This window comes from Balaenoptera physalus (assembly GCF_965194825.1).
Source record: "Balaenoptera physalus genome assembly, chromosome: 6".
Lineage (NCBI taxonomy): Eukaryota > Metazoa > Chordata > Mammalia > Artiodactyla > Balaenopteridae > Balaenoptera > Balaenoptera physalus.
Window position 1 is genome coordinate 13,758,615 of NC_138885.1, and position 25,336 is coordinate 13,783,950.

Sequence of the window (25,336 nt, forward strand, 5' to 3'; positions counted from 1 at the left end):
CTGGGGAGTAGGATGTGGGCATCTTTGGGAGCTGTTGTTCTGTCTGCAGCACAGCCTTGTGAAGTTAATATTCTAGTGATATTTATACACAAAGATATTCATGGCAGCATTACTTGTAACAACAAATAACTTAGCAAAGAAAAGCCTAACCACTCAGTAGTGGACTAGTTCAACTGGTTTTTATACAACCACTTAATGAAATCCTAGACTGCCGAAGACCTAAACAGTAGAGCTGAGATCCATCTCCCAGACACCTTGCTGAGTGAAGAGGTGACACCAGAGCAGGATGAAGAGTAAGCTGACAACTGTGTAGAAAGAAAAGCACGTGTGCTTCTACAGGTATAGACCATATTTGAAACTATACACAAGGAACCGCTAACGGAGACCGGGATCGGGAACTAGGGTTTGAATGAGGGTGAGATTTACTCTTCATAATATATCCCATTGTAGTCCTTCCCTGTTTTACCGTTTGTGAAAATAACTTTTCAATTAAAAAAAAAATCTAACTAAGGAAAAGATAGAAACGATACCTTCCGTGTCTTACCTGCAGCTTCCATCACTTCCCCAAAGCTCTGCCCCCATCATCTTCCTCCATGACCTCCCCTCCCAGGCGCCCTGGGGCAGGAGGCAGTTGTCTGCAAACTTGAAGCATCGGATGCCCCACCCTGGGAGGACTGCTGGAGGGCCAAGGGTGCTAAGAAACTTCCGGCTGAGGCAGCGGCAGAGTGCGGAGGTGGGACCTGAAGGGAAGTAAAGGCAGGACAGGTAACAGCTAGGTATTCTCCATTTCATTCATTCATTCATTCATTCAACACATAGACGTAGGAAACCACTGTGTGCGGGGTCTGAGTCAGGGCCTGGGAGGAGAGCTTGGAGATATCCCTGGGGGATGTGCTGGAGCCCCATCTCTTAAGGTCCCCCGTCTCACTTCAGACCCACAAACATTTGTCAGCTGCCCACTCTCTGCCTGGTTCTGGGCTGGAATTTTGCCCCATGGAATGATGAAGTCAGATTTGAACGTTAGAGATGCCTTTGGGCTGCAGCGGGCCCAGAGACTGGATGGGCTGAGGATTGAGGCAGGCAGCTAACTGGAGGCTGGTTCAGGGGAGAGAGGACAAAAAGATCCAGATAAGACAGTGGCTGCCGGGGAAGAGGGAGAGCATCTGAGGATGACTTGTGACAGAACTGTAAGGACTGGGGGAAGTGCAGCGCTCGCTCCGGGAACTGTTGCCTGTCTAAGAGACTGCACAGACGACAGCATCTTCCAGCGGGAGAAGCGATCTGGTGAGAAGGTCCTGGTGTGGGATTGTGCAGGGGAGGCACACGTGGGGGCACCCAGAGGGTGGTGAAGCTGCAGCAGTCGGATGGTGAGGTGGCCCAGGCAGCAGGGGTGACATCCGGGAGGGACAGAGCAGCAGCACAGCTGGGAGGGGAGAGGCCGTGTGCACGTGTACCGCATGCTGCTCTGGCTTAGGTTGCATCAATAGAAATAGCAAGGTTTTCTAAGGTGTGTTCAGTCAAGCTCTACTGGAGAATGCGAAAACATGCACTTCACTCACCTTTTTTCTCTCCACTTTCTTCTTCATCTGCTTTGGAGGGTGCTTTGGGAGGAAGCAGATGGGGTTGGAGGGTAACCACCACCAGGGACCCCTTGGCATCGTCCCTGCTAGGGAACATGCAGCCAGTGAAGAGAGAGAGAGTGAATGTCCATTTTTAAGCCGCAGGCAGAGAGAAAGACGCCAGGGAGGAAGGCTGAAGAGGAGTCAGGGAGACAAGTGAGGTGAGACTCCAAAAAAGGTTGAGAAAATCAGGGGGAGAAATGCTTCAAAAAGTACATAGTGCATTTTGAGTTTAAAAAACATTTTTTGAAAGGAGGCAATGATTAACTCAGTCAAATACCTCCAATATCTATCTATCTATCTATCTATCTATCTATCTATCTATCTATCATCTATCTATCTATCTGTAATCCATCTACCTAGTCAGTAAATACTTAAGACATGCCTGTCAAGCACAAGGCATCACCTTAGAATCTGCAGGCAGTGCTGTTAAGGCACCGTATATTCTAGTCGGTTGAAAACTGAAACTAGCCATAAAATATTTAAATAACAGTTTAACCCTGAAGCCACAAAGGAAAAGATTGATAAATTTGACTCCACAAAAAATGAAAAGCTTTAGTACAAGGGAAAAAAATCTTCAGGACAAACTGTAAAGGTATTTGACAGACAAAAGGCTAATTTCCTTCATTTACATTGCAAGAATCACTGAGAGACAGACCCCAAAGGAGCAGATGTGAACAGGAAGTTCTTAAAAATGAAAGCTGATCTGAAAGTATTCTCCACCTAACTCATAATGAAAGAAATGTAATTCAAAACTTCATTAACCACAGCTCAGGTTGGCAAATATTAAAAGGCTCATTACTACCCAGTGCCATGAGGAGCGTGGGGAAATAGACAGCTACTTACTACTGGTACCAGTTAACTGGTACAGCTTTTTTGGAAGGTAATTTAGGACCATGTCAACATTTAAAATACATATCCCATTTGACCTAGAAATTCCATCCCCAGGAATGAGCTCTATAGGTGTCTTGCATAGACACCAAGGTGGACCGTGGCAAAGATTGCACACGACCTAATATTCATCAACTGGGGACTGGATCGATAAGTTAGGCTATGTCCAGACTGTGGAATATCATGTAGCCATTAGGAAGGATGAGCTAGAAGTGAAACCAGCTCAGTAGAGAACAGTGTGTCTCTCATTAGGACATTACACTGATAACAAGCATATATACTGTATATGGATTATACTAAATTTTAGTTTGGAAGTAGACATGTGAAACTAGTAACCATTTCTGTCTTGAGACACTATGTGATTGATTGCTCCATCAAGTGAGATAAGAAATGCAGGAGCAGGTCTTTGGGTGAAAATCATGAGTCTGTTGACTGTTGAGTTTAAAGTACAGTTGGGAGGGGGATTGAGTGGGGTTCAATATAGAAAGGAAGGCTGCTAGTGTCTAGTTTATGTTTTCAAGTACTATACGAACTTTTTTATTATGTTCATGTATTATATTTTATAATAGATAAAATATTTTATAATAGATTTTAAATAAAATTACATATTAAGACAATACTTGAGCAGTTGGCCCAAGGCCACATGTGAGAAACATCATTGAATTTTTTCCCCCCAAAATAGCCAGGACAGGAAGTCTCTCTGATCACCCCTCTGTATCATGTTGTTTCTCTATTTTGTGAAATCCTTTTGTCACTGCGTATTGTTCATAGACGCCCTTAGGAAAAGCCCCTGAAGATGCCTGAGATGTTCCCACCCACAGCTAGCCCCACCATCTTGCCTCAAGATACAGCCAGGACAGGAGTTTGTTCTGAGTAGTTTCTATTTCTTTGAAACGCCAAAACATCGATAGGGTCTTGGCCAAAGTTAGAATGAATCACTAATTTGGATAACTGTGTGTGTGTGTGTGTGTGTGTGTGTGTGTGTGTGTGTGTGTGTGTGTGTGTCCCACGGTGAGCAGCACAGCTTGATGAGTGGAAGGAACCCTGACTTAGGGACCAGGGGCTTTGGGTTCTAATCCAGCTCAGCAGTCGACCAGCTGTGTCCTGTGGCCATCACAATGCCTCTCGAGCTCCATCACCTGTCTCTAAAATGAAGGAATCCAACTGAGTCATGGTCTCTAATGATCCTCGCAGGTCAGACTTTCTGGTTTTTCTACATTTCTTTCTAGGCCTCAGCTCAGGGCTTGGTTATATATTCTTCCATTTCTCTACTTTACCTGTAGAGCCTCCTGTAGGACTGAGCCTGCAAAGGGCTGGAGTACCTAGCTTCCTGGGGTGGAGAGTTTGGGCCTTGGAGGCAGATACCCTTGGGTTTGAATCCCATTTCCGCTCCTCACCAGCTGTGTGGCCTGGAATAAGTCAATTATCTTCTCTGAGCCTTGGTTTCTCCCTCTATACAGTACTTTCAAGGTGGGGGTAGAGATTAGAGATGAACCATCTCCATCTCAGGGGCCTGGCATATAATAGGTGCTCAATAAAAAGGGAAATTCTTATACTGTCATCAGAAAGTAATGATAGGAGGACACAGGATGCCTACTTCCTTGCTTCCTTCAATCTTGTCAAATGCCCTTCCTCTGGGCGTTCATGTCCCAACCCCTCTGACCTTGTGTGTCGTGTCCTATTGAAATTGTTGATGTCTCTGTCTCATCCACTAGACTGTGAAATCCTTGGGGTCCGGAATCATGATCTCCAGTACCTGGCACAGTGCCTGGCACAGATATACCTTTGTCAAGTGAGCGTACCCACCCAGTTACCTGCCACAGGTAGGCCTGAGAGGCCTGCAGGCCTTGGAGGGGGTTTTGCCTCAGGCCCAAGCTATCCTCGGCCCACATGTTTCAGCTCCGATTGAGCTAACCTAGGAGGGTTCCTGTATGGATGGGGGCGGGGAGGGCTCTCTGGGCAAACTGATGTAAGCAGTGACCCCTCGGCCCCGTGCCTGGTGGGGATTCAGCCGTCAGCCAGGAACCTCAGGGAGAGGCAGGTCCATTCATCCAGGAGATAAAGATCCTTCAGGTGCTCCGGGGAGCATCTGGAAATGCCACTCACCAGGGAAGGAGGCTCATTTTTAATTAATTGCAGCCTCTTTTATCAATAACAGCAGGGGCCACAATCAGTATCACAGAATCGCTTTAATTGCCTCTGAGAACTCTCCACACTTCGGGTGCCCTGGGACATCCCCCTCAGCAGGCCCAGGGAGCCCCAGCGGGCCCTCCTGTTCACGTCAATTGCACAGGTCCTCAGGGGTTCCCAGAGGTCAAACCCAAGCTTCTCTCTCCCTGAAACTGCCCACTGTTTGCTAGCACAACTACCCTCCTGGGTACCCGAGCCAGGAGCCCAGGAATCAGGAGTCCACCCTCCTCTCCAGGCACTGAGGGCCCATCCCGGGCCCCTTGCGCCTGGTCCAGGCCTCGTCCTCTCTCAGCTGGGCTGCTGTGCCAGTCTCCTCACCGCTCTTGTCCCCTAAATGTCCAGCCCCGCAACTACCTCACCCAACTCCCCCTCTCTAGAGCATCTTCCCTCTGCCCTCACTCCCCTAGCTGACTTTACTCATCCTCCCAGTCCCGGGGGAACTCTTTCAGGAAGCCGCCCAGGATCTCCATCACCCCCAGAGGTTCGCCATCCTCCTCTGGGTCTCCCTGGACCCCGTATTGGATGGCCTAGTTGTCTGTTGATGGTTCTGACTCCCCAGCTGGACTGAGAACTCTTGAGGGTCTGGCTGCAGGTCGCCTCGGTCCCCATGTCCCACAACTGCCGCAGGGTCTGACACGTACAACATGCCTGCTCAGGGTATGTTGGAACAGAATTAAACCCAACGTGTTCCTAGCAGAAAGAGCCGCAGGAGAGAGACAGCTTCCGACAAGGAAAAGGTGGGCTGTCGAGTGCTGGGGGCGCCGCCTGATGCCAGCGGCCTTGGGGCTCACTGAGACCCTGGGTGAGCACCTGCTGGTGTGGGGATGTTCTCCCCTGCTCCCCTGCCTTCCCAGACCACTGGCCACCCTCAGGCAGGCCTGGGGCGAGGCAGCTCTTCAGAAATCCTTCCATCAAACCTGCCGTGGTAGCCCCCTCCTCCTGCCCAGGTTCTTTACCCTGGGGTGTGGGTATGGGAAGGGACAGGCATGGATGGGGAAGGACATGGACTTTAGGTCAGCCTTGGGTTTGGACCATGAGCCCTGCTGCATACCAGCTCGCTGGTGACCCTGGGCAAATAACCTAACCTCTCTGAGCTTCTCAGTAAAATGGGAGCTATAGAATCTCATGAGATTGTTCTGAAGAATTAACGTATTTAGAGAACCTCACACGGTACCAGGTCACAGTGAGTGCTTCTTGAATGGGAGTTTCCCAACATCCTAAGGGTGCTGACCCCCTGAACGGGCCCTTTTGAACGAACGGCTTCCGTCCAGGGTCAGCGGTAGATTGGTTGTTACTGCGCATCAGGAGGAGAGAACGAGGAGAGAGTTTCCCGGAGGCCCGGACTGGGCACAGATGAAGGGGGTGTATTGCTTCTGAGCGGTGCGCTGGATCCGGCCCTGGAGCCTGGACCAGTCTTTCCAGGTCCCGCCCCGGCGGCGCCGGGCAGAGACCGAGGCCGGCTCCTGGCGGGCTGAGCACGGCCTGCAGCGCCCCCTCGTGCCCTCAGCGAGAAGGCGGCCTCCCCAGACACAGCGGGTTTGCAGGTAAATGCCCCCCAGGCCTTGTGCCCTGAGCGGAAGCGGGGTCCAGCGGATCACGCGGAGGGGGGAGGCGGCCAGGTGATGTTTGTGGGGCAGGAGGCTTGAAACCCACGCTTCCCCGGACTGTTCTCCGGTCGCAGCCCTGCCACCGCCTGCAAAGGTCAGTCATCGCCCAGCGTTTACCGAGTTCCTGGAGCGTCGCCAAGCCCGTGGTACCAAGCACCTACTGTCCTCCACGGTGCACCCGCTGTGTTCTTCCCAGCCCCAAACAAAAAGGGGCCGAGGGCCAGAGAAGAGCTCCCATCAGCTTATGAGACGACTCCAATCAGAAAATCCAGGACAATGCCATTTTAACAGGCATTTTAACACACATGCAAATTTCATTTGCTATTTGGTGTGATTTTGAGCGCATTTAGTGGGGAGATACCATGCAGCTTTTTGGTATGTGTTCTTTAAGATGTTACCATAGAGATTTGGGGAGGTGGTAGGGAAGGGATCCCAGCCTGGCCCTTGGCCTGGGGGCGTTCAGAGCAGAGACCCCTCTGGCCCCGACATTCCTGGGCCGGGCCAGCCCATCACTCTGTGCTGATGTGTTCACTCATGGTTTCCCCCGTGAACCCTGGCCTCAGGGGTCAGGAACTGGGTCTTAAATCTTTGTGTCAGCAGCTCCCAGCACAGCGCCTCACACACAGGAGGGACAGGTAGAGGCCAGATTACAGGGGCAAATGCAAGTGTGAGGCGGTGAGGCTGGGAACAGCGTTGTGGCAGGTGGAAGGAAGAGCCGCAACGGATTAAGCACAGAGGGGGCCTCGTTAAAAAACCCCCTAAACTCTTCTGGTAGGACATTAAACCTTCGGCACTCATTCACGTATTAGAGCCCCCAAATTTGCTGGTCCTGCAGGGAACGGACTTGACCAGGAGGTGAGCGCTGGGATAAGGAGGTGCCCAGAGGGTTAGAAGGGGAGGCGGGGCACCAAGGCTCAGCGAGGGCGTGTCCAGCAGGGTGTGTGTGCGGAGGGCCACTTGCCTCTGGCATCAGCCGTACCTGGTTCAAGTCCGGCCTCTGCCTCTTGCTAGCTGTGTGAGCTTGAGCCCACAGCTCCCCATCTGTACAGCAGTCCCAGGAATTCCTACCTGGCAGATATTCCAAAGATAAGTGAGAATGTGTGCCTGGCACAGAAGGAACCCTCAATGACGGTTGCCCGACGCCTCCTAGCATTTCCAGTAAAGGCGGCGGTGCAGTCCTCCCCAGCCCAGCTTCAGATCTTTCTCCCTCGATGCCCCCGGCACCCATGCTTCCCCTGAGCCCACTCAGCTGCTGAACTTGGCTCGTGCCCTCTGAAAAAATAGGAACAATCAGATGAGAACTCCCTTGTCCCTTATCTTGCCACCACCAAATCCACCAGCTTCTGCATCTTGATTCAGATTTTCCCCTTCCTTCCTGCTATCAGAGAAGGACTATTTCCACCCCCAACAATTGCTCAGAACCCTCTAGCCCTCGTAAGGACCTGGCTCCTGAAATTGTGCCCTCCCTCCTGAATTATTAATTTCTCCCTTTCTACTGGGTCGTTCCCATCAGCTTACAAACAGGACTTCAACTTTTTATAAGAAATAAAGTCCTCCCCTGCACCCCACCTGTCTCGCTCCAGCTGCAGCCCCATTTCTGTTCACAGCCACACAGCAAAGGTATTCTCTGGACTCTGTACCCCTGTCCTCCCAGGTGCTTATGCACCAGCGACACACAGTGACACACAGAGAGACTGGGACAGAAAGTCTGAGCTCAGGAGGGGGAAGATTCTGGACCCTTTGATGATGCATATTGCACTTTTATTGTTTACTTTAAATGACAATTTCTTTTCTGCTTATAAATATATACTCATGGCAGACAACCACCAAATCAGGGAAAAATATAAAAAAGAAAAGAAAAAGCCATCACAATTCTACTGCCAAGCAGAGACATTTTGGTGTGTTTCCTTCCAATTTTTTTCCCTAAGCACACACATTTAAAAATGTATAGAAATATGTATACTGTGTGCCATGCCCTGTGATCAACAGTAGGAATAGAGCAAGACATAGCTCCTGCGCTCAGAGCAGAGAGAGGCAATGTGCTAAACTGTGCCGAGTGCCATCGTGCTGGCTGAATCCAGGTGTGTGGGACTCAGAGGAAATGGACATGAATGACCACAGCTGTTCTGAGGGACTGAATGAAATGCCTCAGGCTGGAGAGTAAACTTGGGCTTTGTGGCAAGTGGTGATTCAAAGGCTGGATGACCAGGGCCCCTTATGTCTTGGCTGGGAGTGGGGACTTCCTTGTAATGGCAATGGGTGATCTTTGAAGTGTTTGAAACAAGGAAAGTGACAAGAGCTAAGGCCACTCGGGCTGTTCTGGGTGCATGGCAAGGAAGGGGCAAGACTGAAGGGGGAGAGAACAGCGAGAGGCCAGAGCCATCATCTAGGCCACTGTCGCTATGGCTCAGGCCATGCTGGGGAGGGAGGGATAAGTGGACACACCCCAGAAGCATCTGAGGGAGAACTCAGAGGTCATTGGTGCTTGACTGAATCTGGGAGAGACATGGTAAGGAAGAAGGAGGAAGCTTGTTATTAAATTGTGGTCCTTCTGTACACACTGTTTTATAATTTCTGTACATACTTTTATAACTTCCGTACATACTTTTTTATTTTAAAATATCATGAATACTTCCTCATATTCCTAATATCCTCTGTAATGTGGTTTATAATAGTTGAATAATCTGTAATTGCAAGTTACGTATATCATTTACTTAACCAATACCCTCCTGCTGGCCATTGGCTAGTTCCAATTTCTCTTTACAAGAGAAGAAATCTCAGCTCATAGGGGGAAAGCACACTACACTTTGCTTTATTGAACTTGTCAGATACCGCCTTTTTTACCAACTGAAGTTTGTGGCAACCCTGCATTGTCAGATGATGGTTAGCATATTTAACAATAAAGTATTTTTAATTAAGGTACGTACATTGGGAGGAGGAGTCAAAATGGCAGAATAGGAGGACGTGGAGTTTGCATCTCCTCACAAGTACATCGAGAATACATCTACAAAGGGAACAGTTCTCAGAGAGCACCTGCTGAGCAACTTGGACACCTAAAAGGACCAGAATAATCCCCACGCACCTGCATAGGACGAAAGAAGGAAAAAAAGAAAAGAGGAAATGCGAAGGGACCAGCACCCCTGGTGGGGGGGGAGCTGAAGAAGAGGAGAGGTTCGCGCACTCAGAGAAGCCCCCTCAGAGCAGGGGGACCAGCTGGGAGAGAGAGGGCACTGCCTCCGTGGGCACTGGGAGGGGCGCCCATCTGAGCAGGCTCTCCCCTCCTTCAAGCCAAGGCCTCCTTCACCTGCACAGGCCCCAGTGGACCCGCACGCCACCCCTGCCAGGGCCTCCTGGGGAGTTAGCCCTGGGCGCTCCAGCTGGAGACGGGTGTCTGACAATGCTGGCGAGGGCCGGGTGCTAAAGCGAGGGGTCAGGAGAGCAGACCCAGGGAGAGGACTGCTGTTGGCTGCGCAGACGCTGACTGAAGGGACAGGAGTGAGGAGCTCCGCGGCCAGGAATGCTCCTGGAGGAAGCGTGGTCTGCCTTGGAAATGAGGCGCCATTGTTGAGGGGTGTGCAGGGGTGCGGCCACCATCACGGACTCTCTCCCCGCGTGCCAGCCCCTGCCTCCGCGGGCACTGGGAAGGGCTCCCGCCAGAACGAGCGCACCCCAGTCTGTCGCAAAATCCCACCGACCTCTGCCGCCTCGGGCATCAGAGGTGGATCCCATCGCAGTGAACACGTGCCCCCCAGTCTGTCACCGCTTCTTGCGCCTCCCACCTAAGTGAGCAAGTGTGCCCCAGTCAGTCCTGCCTTCGCCCCCTCTCACCTGGGCAGAAACAGATGCCTGAGGGTGGTGCACAAGCAGAGGTGAGGCCAGAACCAATGCTGAGCTGCAGGGGCTGTGTGACTAAGGAAGAGGAGACGAAATCTCTCTGTGCGGCTGCACAAACCGGAGACTAAACCCCCGCGATTGACTTGGGAAACCCAGTGTCTGTGGAATATCTGAACGGACAAGTGTTCCCACAACTCAGACTGGTCTAGCTTTAGCAGCTGTGGACTTTGGGGGCGAGTACACATGGGAGGTGGGCCAGGACAGAGTCTCAGCTGCCCCCATGGTGCCCACAGTGGATCCACAAACCTACCTAGAGGTCCTGGCGGGCCTCTTGGGGAGGTAGGGGTTGGCCATGGCTCACCATGGGGGCAAGGACATTGATAGCAGAGACCCCAGGAAAAATGAATATTTTTTAATTTTATTTAAAATAATTTTTATTTTTATTTTTTTTCCTGAGCCCTGTTTTATTTATTTTATTTTTATTTATTTATTTATTTTAAAAATTTATTTATTTATTTATGGCTGTGTTGCGTCTTCTTTGCTGTGCGAGGGCTTTCTCCAGTTGCGGCGAGCGGGGGACACTCTTCATCGCGGTGTGAGGGCCTCTCACTATCGCGGCCTCTCGTTGCGGAGCACAGGCTCCAGACATGTAGGCTCAGTAGTTGTGGCTCACGGGCCTAGTTGCTCCGCGGCATGTGGGATCTTCCCAGACCAGGGCTCGAACCAGTATTCCCTGCATTGGCAGGCAGATTCTCAACCACTGTGCCACCAGGGAAGCCCCTATTTTGATTTTTCTATCTATTATTTTACTTTTTTGTTGCTTTGGGTTTTTTTCTCTGCTTGTTTTTTTAGTTTGCTTTTTCTTTTTTTTCTTTTTTCTTCTGGTTTTTGTTTGTTTGATTTTTGGTTGTTTTGTTGTGTTTGCTTTTGTTTGCTTTTCTTTTTAGTTTGCTTTCTATTTTTTTTGATTTTGTTAGTTTTGTTTTTATTGTTTGTTTTGGTTTTGGGTTCTTTGGTTGTTTTCTTTGATTTTATGATTTGTTTTCTGTTGTTGTTTCTTGTTTGTGTGTTTTTTGTTTGATTTTGTTTTTGTTTGGATTTGTTTTTGTTATTTGTCTTGGGTTTTGTTTGCCTGTTTGTTTTCCTTTTGTTGTTGTTGTTGGCCATGCCATGCAGCTTGCTGGGTCTTCTTTCCCTGGCCAGGGGTCAAGCCTGAGGCTCTGGGGTGGGCACATCAAGTCCTGGCCCCAGGGAATATTAATCAGTGTGAGCTCTCCTAGAGGTCCCCATCGCAGCACCAAGACCTGGCTCCACCCAACTGCCTACAAGCTCTAGTGCTGGGTGCCTCAGGTCAAATAACCAGCAAGACAGAAACACAACCCCACCCATCGGCAGACAGGCTGTCTAAAGTCATACTAAGACCACAGACACCCCAAACACACCCCCTGATGTGGCCCTGCCCATGAGAGGGACAAGACTCAGCTCCCCCTGCCAGAGCGCAGGCACATGTCCCTCCCACCAGGAAGCCTGCACAAGCCCCTGGACCAACCTCACCCATCAGGGAGCGAACACCAGAAGCAAGAGGAACTACGACCCTGCAGACTGTGGAAAGGAGACCATAAACACAGTAAGTTAGGCAAAATGAGTTGAAGAGAAATATGTTGCAGACGAAGGAGCGAGGTATAAACCTACAAGAACAACTAAATGAAGAGGAGGTAGGCAATCTACATGAAGAAGAATTCAGAGTAATGACAATAAAGATGATCCAAGATCTCAGAAATAGAATAGAGTCATGGATGGAGAAGATACAAGAAATGTTTAATGTGGACCTAGAAGAACTAAAGAACCAAAAAACAGTGATGAACAACAGAATAACTGAAATGAAAAATACACTAGAAGAAAACGTCCCTAACATGGGAAATGAAATAATCACCCATGTTCAGGGGTCACAGAGAGTCCCATACAGGATAAACCCAAGGAGAAATATGCTGAGACATATTAATCAAACTAACAAAAATTAAATACAAAGAAAAAATATTAAAAGCAACAAGGGAAAAGCAACAAATAATATACAAGGGAAACCCAATAAGTTTATCAGCTGATTTTTTTCAGCAGAAACTCTGCAGGCCAGAAGGGAGTGGCAGAATGTATTTACAGTGATGCACGGGAAACACCTACAACCAAGATTACTCTACCCAGCAAGGATCTCATCCAGATTTGACAGAGAAATCAAAAGCTTTACAGACAAGCAAAAGCTAAGAGAATTCAGCACCACCAAACCAGCTTTACAGCACTCAAGGCAGGAAACACAAAAGAAGAAAAAGACCTACAAAAGCAATTAAGAAAATGGCAATAGGAACAGACATATTGAAATTACCTTAAATGTAAACGGATTAAATGCTCCAACGAAAAGACACAGAGTGGCTGAATGGATACAAAAACAAGACGCATATATATGCTGTCTACAGGAGACCCACTTCAGACCTAGGGACACATACAGACTGAAAGTGAGGAGATGGAAAAAGATATTCCGTGCAAGTGGAAATCAAAAGAAAGCTGGAGTAGCTATACTCATATGAGACAAAATAGACTTTAAAATAAAGACTGTTACAAGAGACAAGGAAGAACATTACATAATGATCAAGGGATCAATCCAAGAGGGAGACATAACAGTTGTAAATATTTATGCACCTGACATAGGTGCACCTCAATATATAAGGCAAATTCTAACAGCCATAAAAGGGGAAATTGACAGTAATATAATAATATTGGGAGACTTTAACACCCCACTTACACCCCACCTACAATGGATAGATCATCCAGGCAGAAAATTAATAAGGAAACACAAGCCTTAAATGACACATTAGACCAGATAGACTTAATTGCTGTTTATAAGACATTCCATCCAAAAGCAGCAGAACATACTTTCTTCTCAAGTGCACACAGAACATTCTCCAGGTTAGATCACATCATGGATCACAAATCAAGCCTCGGTAAGTTTAAGAAAATTGAAATCATATCAAGCATCTTTTCCGAACACAACACTATGAGATTAGAAATCAATTACAGGAAAAAAACTGTAAAAACACAAACACATGGAGGCTAAACAGTATGTTACTAAATAATCAATGAATCACTGAACAAATCAAAGAGGAAATCAAAAAATACCTAGAAAAAAATGACAGTGAAACACAACAATCCAAAAACTATGAGATGCAAGAAAAGCAGTTCTAAGAGGGAAGTTTATAGCAATACAATCCTACCTCAAGAAATGAGAAAACTCTCAAGTAAACAACTTATTCTTACACCTAAAGCAACTAGAGAAAGAAGAACAAACAAAACCCAAAGTTAGTAAAAGGAAAGAAATCAAACAGATCAAAGGAGAAGTGAAATAGAGATGAAGAAAACAATAGCAAAGATCAATGAAATAAAAACTGGTTCTTTGAGAAGATTAACAAAATTGATAAACCTTAAGACAGACTCATCAAGAAAAAAAAAAGGGAGAGGATTCAAATCAATAAAATTAGAAATGAAAAACAAGAAGTTACAACGGACACCACAGAAATACAAAGGATCGTAAGGGATTGCTACAAGCAACTGTACGCCGATAAAATGGACAACATAGAAGAAATGGATACAAAGTAGAAAGATACAACCTTCCAAGACTGAACGAGGAAAAAATAGAAAATATGAACAGACCAATCACAAGTACTGAAATTGAAACTGTGATTAAAAATCTTCCAACAAAAAAAGCCCAGGGCCAGATGGCTTCATAGGCAAATTCTGTCAAATATTTAGAAAAGAGTTAAAACCTATCCTTCTCAAACTCCTCCAAAAATTGCAGAGGAAGGAACACTCCCAAGCTCATTCTATGAGGCCACCATCACCCTGATACCAAAACCAGACAAAGATATTAAAAAAAAAAGGAAATAACAGGCCAATATCACTGATGAATATAGACACAAAAATCCTCAACAGAATACTAGCAAACAGAATCCAACAACACATTAAAAGGATCATACACCCTGATCAAGTGGGATTTATCCCAGGGATGCAAGGATTCTTCAGGATACACAAGTCAATCAATGTGATACACCACATTAACAAATTGGAGAATAAAAACCATATGATCATCTCAATAGATGCAGAACAAACTTCTGACAAAGTTCAATGCCCATTTATGATAAAAACTCTCCTGAGAGTGGGCTTAGAGGGAACCTACCTCAACATAATAAAGTCCATATACAGCAAACCTACAGCTAACATCATACTCAATGGTGAAAAGCTGAAAGCATTTCCTCTAAGATCAGGAACAAGACAAGGATATCCACTCTCGCCATTGTTATTCAACATAGTTTTGGAAGTCCTAGCCATGGCTATCAGAGAAGAAAAAGAAATAAAAGGAATCCAAATTGGAAAAGAAGAAGTAAGACTGTCACTGTTTGTAGATGACATGATACTATACAAAGAAAATCCTAAAGATGCTACCAGAAAACTACTAGAGCTCGTGAATGAATTTGTTAAAGTTGCAGAATACAAAATTAATACACAGAAATCTCTCACATTCCTATACACTATCAATGAAAGATCAGAAAAAGAGATTAAGGAAACAATCCCATTTACCATTGCATCAAAAAGAATAAAATACGTAGGAATAAGCCTACCTAAGGGGACAAAAGCAACTATACTCAGAAAAAAATAAGATACTGATGAAAGAAATCAAAGATGACACAAACTGATGGAGAGATATACCATATTCTTGGATTGGAAGAATCAATACTGTGAAAATGACTATACCACTGACAGCAATCTACAGATTCAATGCAATCCCTATCAAATTACCAAGGGCATTTTTCACAGAGTTAGAACAAAACCTTTTACACTTTGTATGGAAACACAAAAGATACTGAATAGTGAAAGTAATCTTGGGAAAGAAGAATGGAGCTGAAGGAATCAGGTTCTCTGTCTTCAGACTATACCACAAAGCCACAGTAATCAAAACAGGATGGTACTGGCACAAAAACAGAAATATAGATCAATGGAACAGCATAGAAAGTCCAGAGATAAACCCACACATGTATGGCCAGCTAAGATATGACAAAGGAGGCAAGAATATACAATGGAGAAAAGACAGTGTCTTCAATAAGTGGTGCTGGGAAAACTGGACAACTACATGTAAAAGAATGAAATTAGAACACTCTCTAACACCATACACAAAAATAAACTCAAAATGGGTTAAAGACCTAAATGTAAGGCCGGATACTATAAAACTCTTAGAGGAAATTGTAGGCAGAACACTCTTTGACATAAATCGCAGCAAGAGTTTTTTCAATCCACCACCTAGAGTAATGAAAATAAAAACAAAAATAAACAAATGGGACCTAATTAAACTTAAAAGCTTTTGCACAGCAAATGAAACCATAAACAAAATGAAAAGACAACCCTCAGAATGGGAGAAAATATTTGCAAACAAAGCAACTGATGAGGGATTAATCTCCAAAATATGCAAATAGCTCATGTGGCTCAATATCAGAAAAACAAACCACCCAATCCAAAAATGGGCAGAAGACCTAAATAGACATTTCTCCAAAGAAGACATATAGATGGCCAAGAAACACATGAAAAGCTGCTCAACATCACTAAATATTAGAGAAATGCAAATCAAAACTACAATGGGGTATCACCTCACACTGATCAGAATGGCCATCATCAAAAATCTATTGATACAAACAATAAATGCTGGAGAGGGTGTGGAGAAAAGGTAATCCTCCTACACTCTTGGTGGGAATGTAAATTGGTGGAGCCACTGTGGAGAACAATATGGAGGTTCCTTAAAAAACTAAAATTAGAGCTACTATATGACCCAGCAATACCACTCCTAGGCATATATCCAGAGAAAACCATAATTTGAAAGGATGTGTGCACCCTGATGTTCATTGCAGCTCTATTACAATAGCTGGGACATGGAAGCAACCTAAATGTCCATCGACAGAGAAATAGATAAAGAAGATGTGGTACATATATACAATGGAATATTAGTCAGCCATAAAAAAGAACGAATTAGTGCCACTTGCAGAGATGTGGATGGATCTAGAGACTGTCATACAGAATGAAGTAAGTCAGAAAAAGAAAAACAAATATAGTATAATATTGCTTTTATGTGGAATCTAGAAAAATGGTAGAGGTGAACTTATTTGCAAAGCAGAAATAGAGTCACAGAGGTAGAAAACAAACTTATGGTTACCAAGGGGGGAAGGGGGGATGGCATGTACTGGGAGATTGGGATTGACATATATACATAACTATGTATAAAATAGATAACTAATGAGAACCTACTGTATAGCACAGGGAACTCTACTCAGTCCTCTGTGGTGAACTAAATGGGAAGGAAATCTAAAAAAGAGTGGATATATGCATACGTATGACTTATTCACTTTGCTGCACAGCAAGATGCTAATACAACATTGTAAAGCAACTATACTCCAATAAAAATTAATTTAAAAATACACACCAAATACAAAATAAAGGTAGGTATGTACATTGTTTTTTAAACATAATGCTATTGCACACTTGATAAACTACGGTAGAGTGTAGACATAACTTTTATATGGACTGGGAAACCAAAACATTCATGTGACTTACTCTATTGTGATATTTGCTTTATTACAGTGGTCTGGAACTGAACCCACAATATCTCCGAGGTCCACCACCATATTCAAATATCTTTGAAAACCACTTAAGTCACTCATGAAGTATAGTCTTCCATATGCATAGACATGTATAGTAATGTGCATGTGTCAATATATAATGTACAGCATCTATTTAAAAAGATATGTGCAAAATAGAACTTTAGGCCACTATTTAAACTGCCATTTTTCTTTTAATTTTTCTGAAGTCAGGTAGTTGAATTTACATAAGGTAACAGTACCAGAGCAACTGTGTGACTCCACAGCAGTAAACACAATGTTCCAAAGAACTTTGATCCACTCCAGTGGGTTGGCAGGTGCCTCACTAGCCCCAGTTCTGCAACCTGCCCACCCCACCCCCAATACATGCCCTTTGCCCCTTTGCTGTCCTCCCACCAGAGGTGGAGGGAACTTCAACTGCCCAGTGACTTTGTGCTCGGCCATGTGACTTCCTTTGGCCAATGAAATGTGGGTGACGGTGTGCCACCGCTGATCCCAGGCCTTAAGAGGTATCATATGTTCCTCCTTGCTCTTTCATGCCGCTGCCTTCACAATAAGGCAAGTTCTAGAAGGATACAGGTGGAGCAGCCCTAAGCCTGACCCACAGAGAGGAGCCAAGTTCAGCTGGACCACAGCTTGCAGCAGAGCTGCCTGGTTGAGCCCAGCCCAGGTTAGCCAATGTCCAGCTGACCTGCAGATGCAGGAGTTAGCATAAATAATGTAACCTACCAAATCTTGGTGTAATCTGTTATGCAGCAATAACTAACTGATACAGTGGGCATTTCTCATCAGCCCCTTTTTCTGTTTCAAAAAGTTCAGGTCACATCTTGCCAAATTTCAACACCCTCCCACCCTGCCCTAGGAAATCCATTTTTATTTCTATTCATAGTTTCTCTCCTCTCTGACCAACACCAAGGATTTTTTAAATCGCCAATTTGATGTGCAAATAAATGATCTCCCTCTTTTTGCATTTCTTTTATTATAAGTGAGGATGAACATTTTTAAAATATATGTTTACTAGTCTATTGACTCTCTTTTGTGACTTGATGGTTTGTATTCCTGGGATTTGAAATTATTCACCTCTGATCACCCTGCCACTGAAGAAAACTGAAGAGTGTTTGAACGAATGAATTCCTTGAGTTCTGAGCCCCTCCTCAGTCTCATAGGCTTAGAACAACCCTATCAGGTGAGTGCTATTTGTGTACAATTTTAATAATGCAGTTTCCTATGTTGCAAAAATACACATTTTCTGAAAGCCTCCTGAGTCCAGCATGGTGCAAATGAAATAGTATTCAGAACTAGAAGAACTGGAGATGAGTTCTAATGACCAAAGGAAAGTCATTTTATTTCTCTCAGCCTCAGTTTTTCCATCTGTAAAATGGAGGTAATAATAAAACATCCCACTCAAGATTGCTGTGAAGAATAAATAAGGTCATGGGTCACCAGCACAAAAATAGAATGCAGCTAGCATGGTGCATACCCCACAGTAGGCCCTTAAAAAATCAGATTCTGCACTGAGTTTTCCTTCCTTTCATGGATGGGCTAAAGGGATTAAGAGAAAGGAAAGATGTCCCTGGAGTGAGAGCCATCAGGGAAGGTTTCCTAAAGGAAGTACTATTTGAGCTGGGTGTTAAAGGGTGGGGAGGATTCTGGAGTAGTGGATGGAAGAAGGGAAGATATTCTGGGTGTGGAGACATGGTAAGAACAGGCTTGGAGTCAGGAGCTGTTCTAATAAATGTTGCTGTTAGTCGGTACCCAGTATATACCAAGAGCACACAAGTTCATCCACATAAGGTAATATTTTATTTTTGTTTTTATCATCATCATCATCATCATCATCATATTCCCACTTTACAGATGGGAAGCAGAAACTCAGAGAGGTTATGTGATGTCCCCAAAGCCACACAACTGGTCATTGGTGCTGGCTTTGAATCTGATCCTAAGGCCCACCCTCTTTTAAGCAAACCATCTGTAGCAGCCATAGCGGTGCTTCTGGGTCTCTGGCTTCAAGAGAGAACCTCCTGTGCAGCTGTAGGAGTGCCCAGCTTCAGGGCAGCATCATACCAAACCCACCTCCACACCTGGGCCAAGGCCCTGCACTTCTGGGGCAGACCCCGGCCAGGGGACTGAGTTGGGAGGAGGGACTAGGGCCTGGCTACTCCTGCCCAACACGGCACTCCTCTGAGGGGCCGCCTTTGCTCCTGTCTCCCTGCAGAGCTGGCTGAGACTCTGTCAGGGCTACGTGTCAGTCTAAGACTCTCCCTCCACCTTGCATCTTTCACAGGCCTTCCTCCCAATAAACCTCTCCCGCTCCCAGCTCCATACGTGTGGGCTTCTGGAGGACCCACAGACATACCATCCTGGTCCATCCTCCCCACAAGCCTGATGCAGATGGGTGGGCCCTGGGGAGACCCAGTGCCTGGTGCAGGGGGCTCAGTGGGGCAACGTTGGGGGCGAGGGATGGCTGTGAAGGGTCTTGAAGGATCATAATAACCGAGACCAATCATTTACCACGTGCCAGGCACCATTTAATATGCTTTCTTTTAACTTACCTTTTCAATTAATCCTCACAAGAAATCTGAGGAGGAACTCTTTTTTTTTTTTTATACATGATTGATTTAAACTTCTAGATTGAGTTTTTTTCTTTTTTTCAAATTTATTTTATTTTATTTATTTATTTTTGGCTGTGTTGGGTCTTCGTTTCTGTGCGAGGGCTTTCTCCAGTTGCGGCAAGCGGGGGCCACTCTTCATCACGGTGCGCGGGCCTTTCACTGTCGCGGCCTCTTTTGTTGCGGAGCACAGGCTCCAGACGCGCAGGCTCAGCAGTTGTGGCTCACGGGCCCAGTTGCCCCGCGGCATGTGGGATCTTCCCAGACCAGGGCTTGAACCCGTGTCCCCTGCATTGGCAGGCAGATTCTCAACCACCGCGCCACCAGGGAAGCCCCAGGAGGAACTCTTACTGTCTTTATTTTACAGATGAGGAAAGCCCGGAGAGTTTCAGTAACTTGATTGTGCAGGTAAAGCCCTGCTACGTGGCAGTACCAGATCCTAACCCAGGCAGTCTGGCTGCAGAACCTCAGTTCCGAGCTGCACCTGTCCAGCTGGATGCTGGGAAACTCCCTGTGCTTGCCCTGCCAGGCGGGGAAATGATGGGAGTCTTGCACACAGGGGACCCTGCCATCTGCGTTGTGCCCAGCCACTATGCTCAGTGCTCGTGTCTCTGCTGCCGGCCTCAGACAGGGCACAGAGTCCCCAGGAAAGGGGAGCAGGAGGGAGGAGAGTTATTTCAAGTGGACGGTAGTGTCACACAGAGGTCATGCCCAACATATGGCAGCCCCAGCCGCCCAGCCTGTTCTCTGACCGTTGAGGATGCGGTCCTGCTAATTTTACCCAGTTCCTCTTCAGCCCCACCATCAGCTGCCGATCAGCCACAGCACCAGCTTGCCACACCCTGCGGCTACCTTCTGTGGTCTCTGCGGTTCTGAAGGGGTTTCCTCAGCTTAGCTCGGCCTGAGAGCTTAGCAGAGGACCCACCGGGCAGAGGTGCAGGCAGCAACTCTCCGGGCTGTGTGAATCCCCCTCTACTTCTTACTAGCTGGGTATAGTTTTATTTGGCCGTTATTGCTATAGAACAAACCACCCGCGAACCTAGTGGCTTTCAGTTGCAACCATCTGTGATTACTCATGAGTTTATGGGTCGGCTGGGCAGTGAGTCCTTCTGATATGGGCCAGGCTTGACCAGTGTCTGCTGGGCTCGCTAACGTGACTGGGGCCGCCTGTTGGCTGGCTCGCGGAGGATGGCCTCTGCTGGGGTAACTGGGTCCTTCTTTGCATGCTAACTCCTCCCCCAGCAGCTTAGCCTGGGCTTGGTTTCATATCCTGGCAGGAATTCCAAGCGAGGGAGTGGCGGAGTCACAGCCTTGGTTCCTGTTGAGAAGAGCTGCGGTCACGTTGCAAAGGCCGTGAATAGAAAGGTGGTGAATGGGGACCAGCACACCACGGTCCTGAACCTCTCAGTGACTCAATTTGCTTATTGATAAGAGGCGAATGATACCGCTTGTATCACGTGATGCCCTGGTGTGCTGTGTCCTTTTAGGGGATGGTCGGTCAGGTGCAGCCTCAAGAGGGGGCCCAGGAGAGGCGTGGGAAAACAAAGTCTATTCCACTCACAGGTCCTAGTGAGACAGAGTCACTGCAGGCTGAGAGGGAACCACCCACAGAGAGCACCAAGGGAGTGGGTCAGCCCCGCAGGCAGGGAGCTGGGACAGGGTGAGAACCCGTGGGTGAGGGCCTTTCTTGGGGGGTTGGGTAGGATACACAATCAAACAGTGCGAGGGGATTTCATCGGTGCGTTTGAACGTCATTAGGTCACAGCGACAGGAAGGGAGGAAGGGGAACTTGTGGCAGGGCCCAGCTTATCACACTGGTGCACCTGGTCACCTGGGCTGGTGCTCATGGCCTGTTTGTGGCGATGCTGAGGCAGCAGGAAGATAAGAACTTTTAAAATTTACAATACACCTTGTAAAACTTGGACCCCATGATTTTGCTTCGAAAGCTAATCTTGTAAAAGGCCTCGGATTAGATTTGCCTCTGGAGAAAACCATTCCTTTGTATGGGGGAACCTGTTTAGTGGGTGGGGATGCAGGGGTCTTTAGTCACAAAAATTAGAGTACAGTGCATAACAAGGATGTGCCTCCCATCTGAGGAAAGACTATGAAGCAATCCCAATACGAGAAGCTAAGTGCTCTGTTTAGCATTCCTTCATTCCTTCATTTGTTCAGGCAGTCATTCATTTATTCAGGGAGCCAGTCAGAAAATATTTATCATGAGTCTATTGTGTAAGAGACATTGCATAAGAGAAACCGCATGAACAAAGGACTGGATGTGATAGAGGGGAAACAAAACATTAAGGTTGCTGGAAGACCAGGTGAGATTGTCAGGGGCACATCCTTGTAAGCCGTGATGGTGAGTTTGACCCACTGCCTAAGGGAATGGGGAGCCACTGAAGGCTATAGGCAGGGAGTGGCATGGTGAGCTGTATCTTTTCTAAAGATCTCTCAGGCTGCTGCCTGCAGAACGAATAGGTGGTTGGTGGAGCACGGTGGATGGAAGAGACTAATTAGGAGAAGTTCCAAGCACCCAGGCCGCTGGGGCTGTGGCCTGGATCATCTTGGTGGCAGAGATGGAGAGGTCTGGGTGGACTGGAGAGAGGTTTGGGGGGTAGAATTAGTGAGACGTGGTGCCTGGTGGAGGCATGGCATTTGACACTCAGTTTCTGTCTTGCACCCTGGATGGAGGGAGCCATCGGCTGAGATGGGGGCAGGCTTTAGCTGCCTGACCTTCAAGGTACCCGTGTGGAGGCAGTTGGTGGACATACAGGTGGCCAGAGCTCAGGAGAGAGGTCTTCATTGGAAGTATAGGTTGGGGAATCAACAGCCAAGAGATGAAAACCAAAGCCACGGAAGGGAAATGTTGGGTGTGCTGAGCCGTGTCTCTCAGCTTCCTTGCTGTGATGGGCGGGGGGGAATGGTCCATTCTCTGCAAGGATTTTGACTCTTCTGTGCCTGTAAACTGTTGTTTGTTCCTGTGGAAAGATGTGTGTGTGTGAGAGAGAGAGACGACAGAGAGAGAGAGAGCATGCCTACTGACACATCCCTAAGGATGATGGAAGGGGTCCCCCAGGCAGCAACCAGTCCCACAGTCCATCATTCTTGGAGGAGGCAGATCCTGGGAGAGGAGATGAAGGCGGGAGAGTTGGGCCTGAGGCGCCAGGGAGGATCCTCCTCTATTTTCGTCTCTTTGTCTCCTTTCCCACCTTCCCCTGTGAGGGGCAGGGGGCTTTCACGGTACCCTCCCTTCCTGATTGCTCTGTTCAGACCTCCTGCACTTAAAACACTACAATCAAGTCAGCCAGGCTTGGCTTTTGAGAAGCTAAATGGAAAAATCTAGAAAACTATTGCTGCTTTCAACTCTATTTTCATGGCTCTCCTCTTTCTAAAGAGGTTCAGGAAGTCAGCTCTGAGGTTCAGATGGGAGAGATGACATCTTTGTTTCAGGCTGTACCTGCCCTTTCCTTCCTTTACGGGGGTGGGGGAATGTGGGTGTGGGAAACTTGCTGGGAGATAAGGAACAGGCAATAAGATTGGAGAGATAAGGAGGCTGATAAGACACATTAGTTACCATTTGCAAAATATTATATCCCAGCACCCCTCATAGGGCTTAAAATGTCCTCTTTATTCCCTGACTGACCTACCACTCCCCTGTCTCGAAGTGCCAGGAAAACCTGCATCATTAGAGAGGTTTCTGACCAATGAAAACAGCCAGCTTTCAACCCCCCCCCCGTCCCATGCCCCTCTCCCTGCCGAGGGCCAGAGAGCCCTCCCGTCCCCCTGCAGCTCTGACCTTGGTGCTGAGTATGCAGCTGCAGCCTCTGAAAGTGCGTATTGGGTCCTGGGTGGCTGGTTGAGCCCTTGAGGCAGAAAGCCCTGAGGTGTCCACTCCATCTCCCAGCCCTTCCACTGCTCGTCCTGGGCTCCACCATTTACAAGTGTCCCTGGGCCAGTCTCCCAGTGCCCTGAGGCTGAGCTCCTTACAGGTCAAGTGTGAATGGTGATGTCTCAGAGTCGCATCCCATGCATCCCACTCTCCCAGATTTCACGTTTACCTGAACCATTTACAGCACCTGGAGGGAGAGAGCGAGAGCCCCTGGGAATATATATCCCAGGGGAAGACTGCAAAGGGAGAGGGAGGCCAAATGTCTCAGAGAGGGTTAGCTGCTCTACCTTCTTGGTTTAATTCAGTCGTTCGTTGCATAAATATTTACTGAGCCCCTATAGGGGTGAATAAAACAGACAAAAGTTCCTGCATTTATGGAGCTCACATCCTAATGAGAACCAATGTTCATGCTTAATGGTACCTTTCCTATTTTCCATGCAACCCGGTGCCAACTACATGCAGCCTCTTCCTTTGCTGCCGAGCAGCTCCGGTGCTGGAGGGAGCGCCCACTGCTGTGCAGAGATGCGACATCGGATTGATTGAAAGGCTGCTCATGACAAATTCTGTCTACAGGTGAGCCTCACTTTCGGCATTGCGTTTCAGCCCCCCCTGTGCCCTCGGCCTCCCCGGCTCCGAGCTGAGACTCCACTGTCCCCCGTGCGTGGGAATGGGGTTGCAGGGAGCCTGAGGGCTCAGCGAAAGGCTGTGTGCAGGGAGTGGGCGCATCCTTAAGGGGCAGGAGGGACGAGCTAGTGATTTCAGCCGCAGCGCAGGGCGGTGCCAGGGAGCGCGTTGAGCTTTATTAGCGAGCCCGCTTCAGAGGCTGTCAGCCACCCCGGGAAGCCCCTCGGAGAGCACGGCCTCCCTTCGTGGGCTGAGTGTCTTGGCTGGGGACACCTTGGGGGCAGAGCCGCGAACGGCCTGTGGGCGGGGTCAGCTGCAGTCCACACCCGCGTCCTCACTGTGGTTGCAATTGTGAGAGCCCCAGCTGTTCTTGCTGCAGCTCCACAGGGACGATTCCGACCCTCGACACGCAACGTTGTCCAGCCAGATGGTCCCAGTGCCTGGACACAGGAAAAGCAAGGAGGGAGAGGAGCGTGGGATTAGGGTCCGAGCAGTGTGGCCCGTCTGTCCTCAGGGGCTTCCACGGGGAGCTAGACTGCCAATTTCTCCCACATGTGCCCAGGCCCACCGTGCTGACGGCTGGTCTGCTCTCTTTCGACGGCTCTGCCTCTGTTCTGCTTTCTACCCTTTGACAAAAGTCTCATCCGAGTATTTAATATGTAACCCAAGCATGATTTGAAATCGCCTCCTAGGGATCTCTAGGGTTTGTCTCTTCCTTAAATGCCTTTGTAAACAGGCCATTCACGTGTTCTAAAGCATTCACACCTTCCTCAAACCCCCTTCCTTCTGATATAATTGATTGCAGATCAGGAGCTCAGAGGAATTACTGGATTATTTGATTTTGGTAATTTACACTACAGTGTGACCATCCATATAGGCTTAATCTGTTTGAGGAAAATGTGTATTTTAAAGGAGTTTTGTAATCCAACTGGACTCAGGTTAAAAAGTAGGTATGCATTTTGGTGGGGTTGGGGGGAGGGGTAAGGGCAGAGAACAATTTGGGGTGGGAGCAGGAGAAACGGGCCTAGTGTCCCTGCCAGATCAGCTCAGAAATGGTCTCAGGCCTGGGGCTTAACTCTTCTGCTGAAAGTCTAAACCTTTTGCTGCAAGACATAGCTGAGTCTCTAGCACCCCAGGACATCTTTCCAAAACTGATTTTAGGAAGTCCCTGCTCTGATTCGTTTTCTCTTCCCTTCACACCTTCTCCTTGAAGATGATCAAGCTTGGGTGACCTAGACCTTCAGGTTCCAGAGAGCTGGGATGACCATTGTGCTTGCCTGCCCTGCATCCTTCTCTGTTCTCCCAGCTCCAGCCCCTCAGCTGTCCAGAGAGTGCCCCTCACAAACACCCTCAGACACATGGCATTCTGGCTTTCTGGCTGGACAGAAAG

General features: G+C 47.5%; 1 protein-coding gene across 2 annotated transcripts in view; it reads right to left on the reverse strand.

Moving 5' to 3' along the window:
- Positions 1 to 24,109: 24,109 nt before the first annotated feature.
- MARCO (macrophage receptor with collagenous structure) overlaps positions 24,110 to 25,336 on the reverse strand; it is a 32,299-nt gene continuing 31,072 nt past the window's right edge. The window contains exon 13 of one of the 2 annotated variants that reach the window (XM_082465921.1): positions 24,110 to 24,386. In XM_082465921.1, coding sequence (XP_082322047.1) covers positions 24,256 to 24,386 — 131 coding nt within the window. In that variant the 3' untranslated portion in view covers positions 24,110 to 24,255. The remainder of the gene's footprint in view (positions 24,387 to 25,336) is intronic. The other variant, XM_082465922.1, reaches the window with a different exon arrangement.